The following is a 308-nucleotide window of genomic DNA, read 5'->3' as shown; positions in this document are numbered from 1 at the left end:
CCCTCAAATTCCCTGACCTCTCTGACCAATTCTCTGAACTCATTCTACTCTTGGGCCAACCTGGTGAATGGCCAGGCAGTGGCTGCAGCAGCAGCAGCCTCTGCCTACACGAGCACTCCCAACATGCAAGCCCTTCTGTCTGGTCTCACCATGGAGCAAATGAGACGGTTACAGCCTCAAGTCTCGCTGCCAGCCACCACACCGCTAATTCCCACAATATCCGTAAGTAGGCTCAAATTTCCGTCTGTTTAGTGTACTTACGTATGTACTATTAATAATTTTATTCATCCTACATTTATACCTATAGT

General features: G+C 47.7%; 1 protein-coding gene across 2 annotated transcripts in view; it reads left to right on the top strand.

The window, feature by feature from the left end:
* LOC119592991 overlaps positions 1 to 308 on the top strand; it is a gene marked incomplete in the record, with an annotated part of 24,527 nt that overhangs the window by 14,245 nt on the left and 9,974 nt on the right. For both annotated transcript variants that reach the window (XM_037941876.1, XM_037941875.1), the window contains 1 exon segment: positions 1 to 222. In XM_037941876.1, the coding sequence (XP_037797804.1) occupies positions 1 to 222 (222 nt within the window).

Source organism: Penaeus monodon, chromosome 31 (assembly GCF_015228065.2).
Source record: "Penaeus monodon isolate SGIC_2016 chromosome 31, NSTDA_Pmon_1, whole genome shotgun sequence".
In the NCBI taxonomy this organism is placed as follows: Eukaryota; Metazoa; Arthropoda; class Malacostraca; order Decapoda; family Penaeidae; genus Penaeus; species Penaeus monodon.
This window is presented reverse-complemented; position numbering and strand designations above follow the sequence as displayed.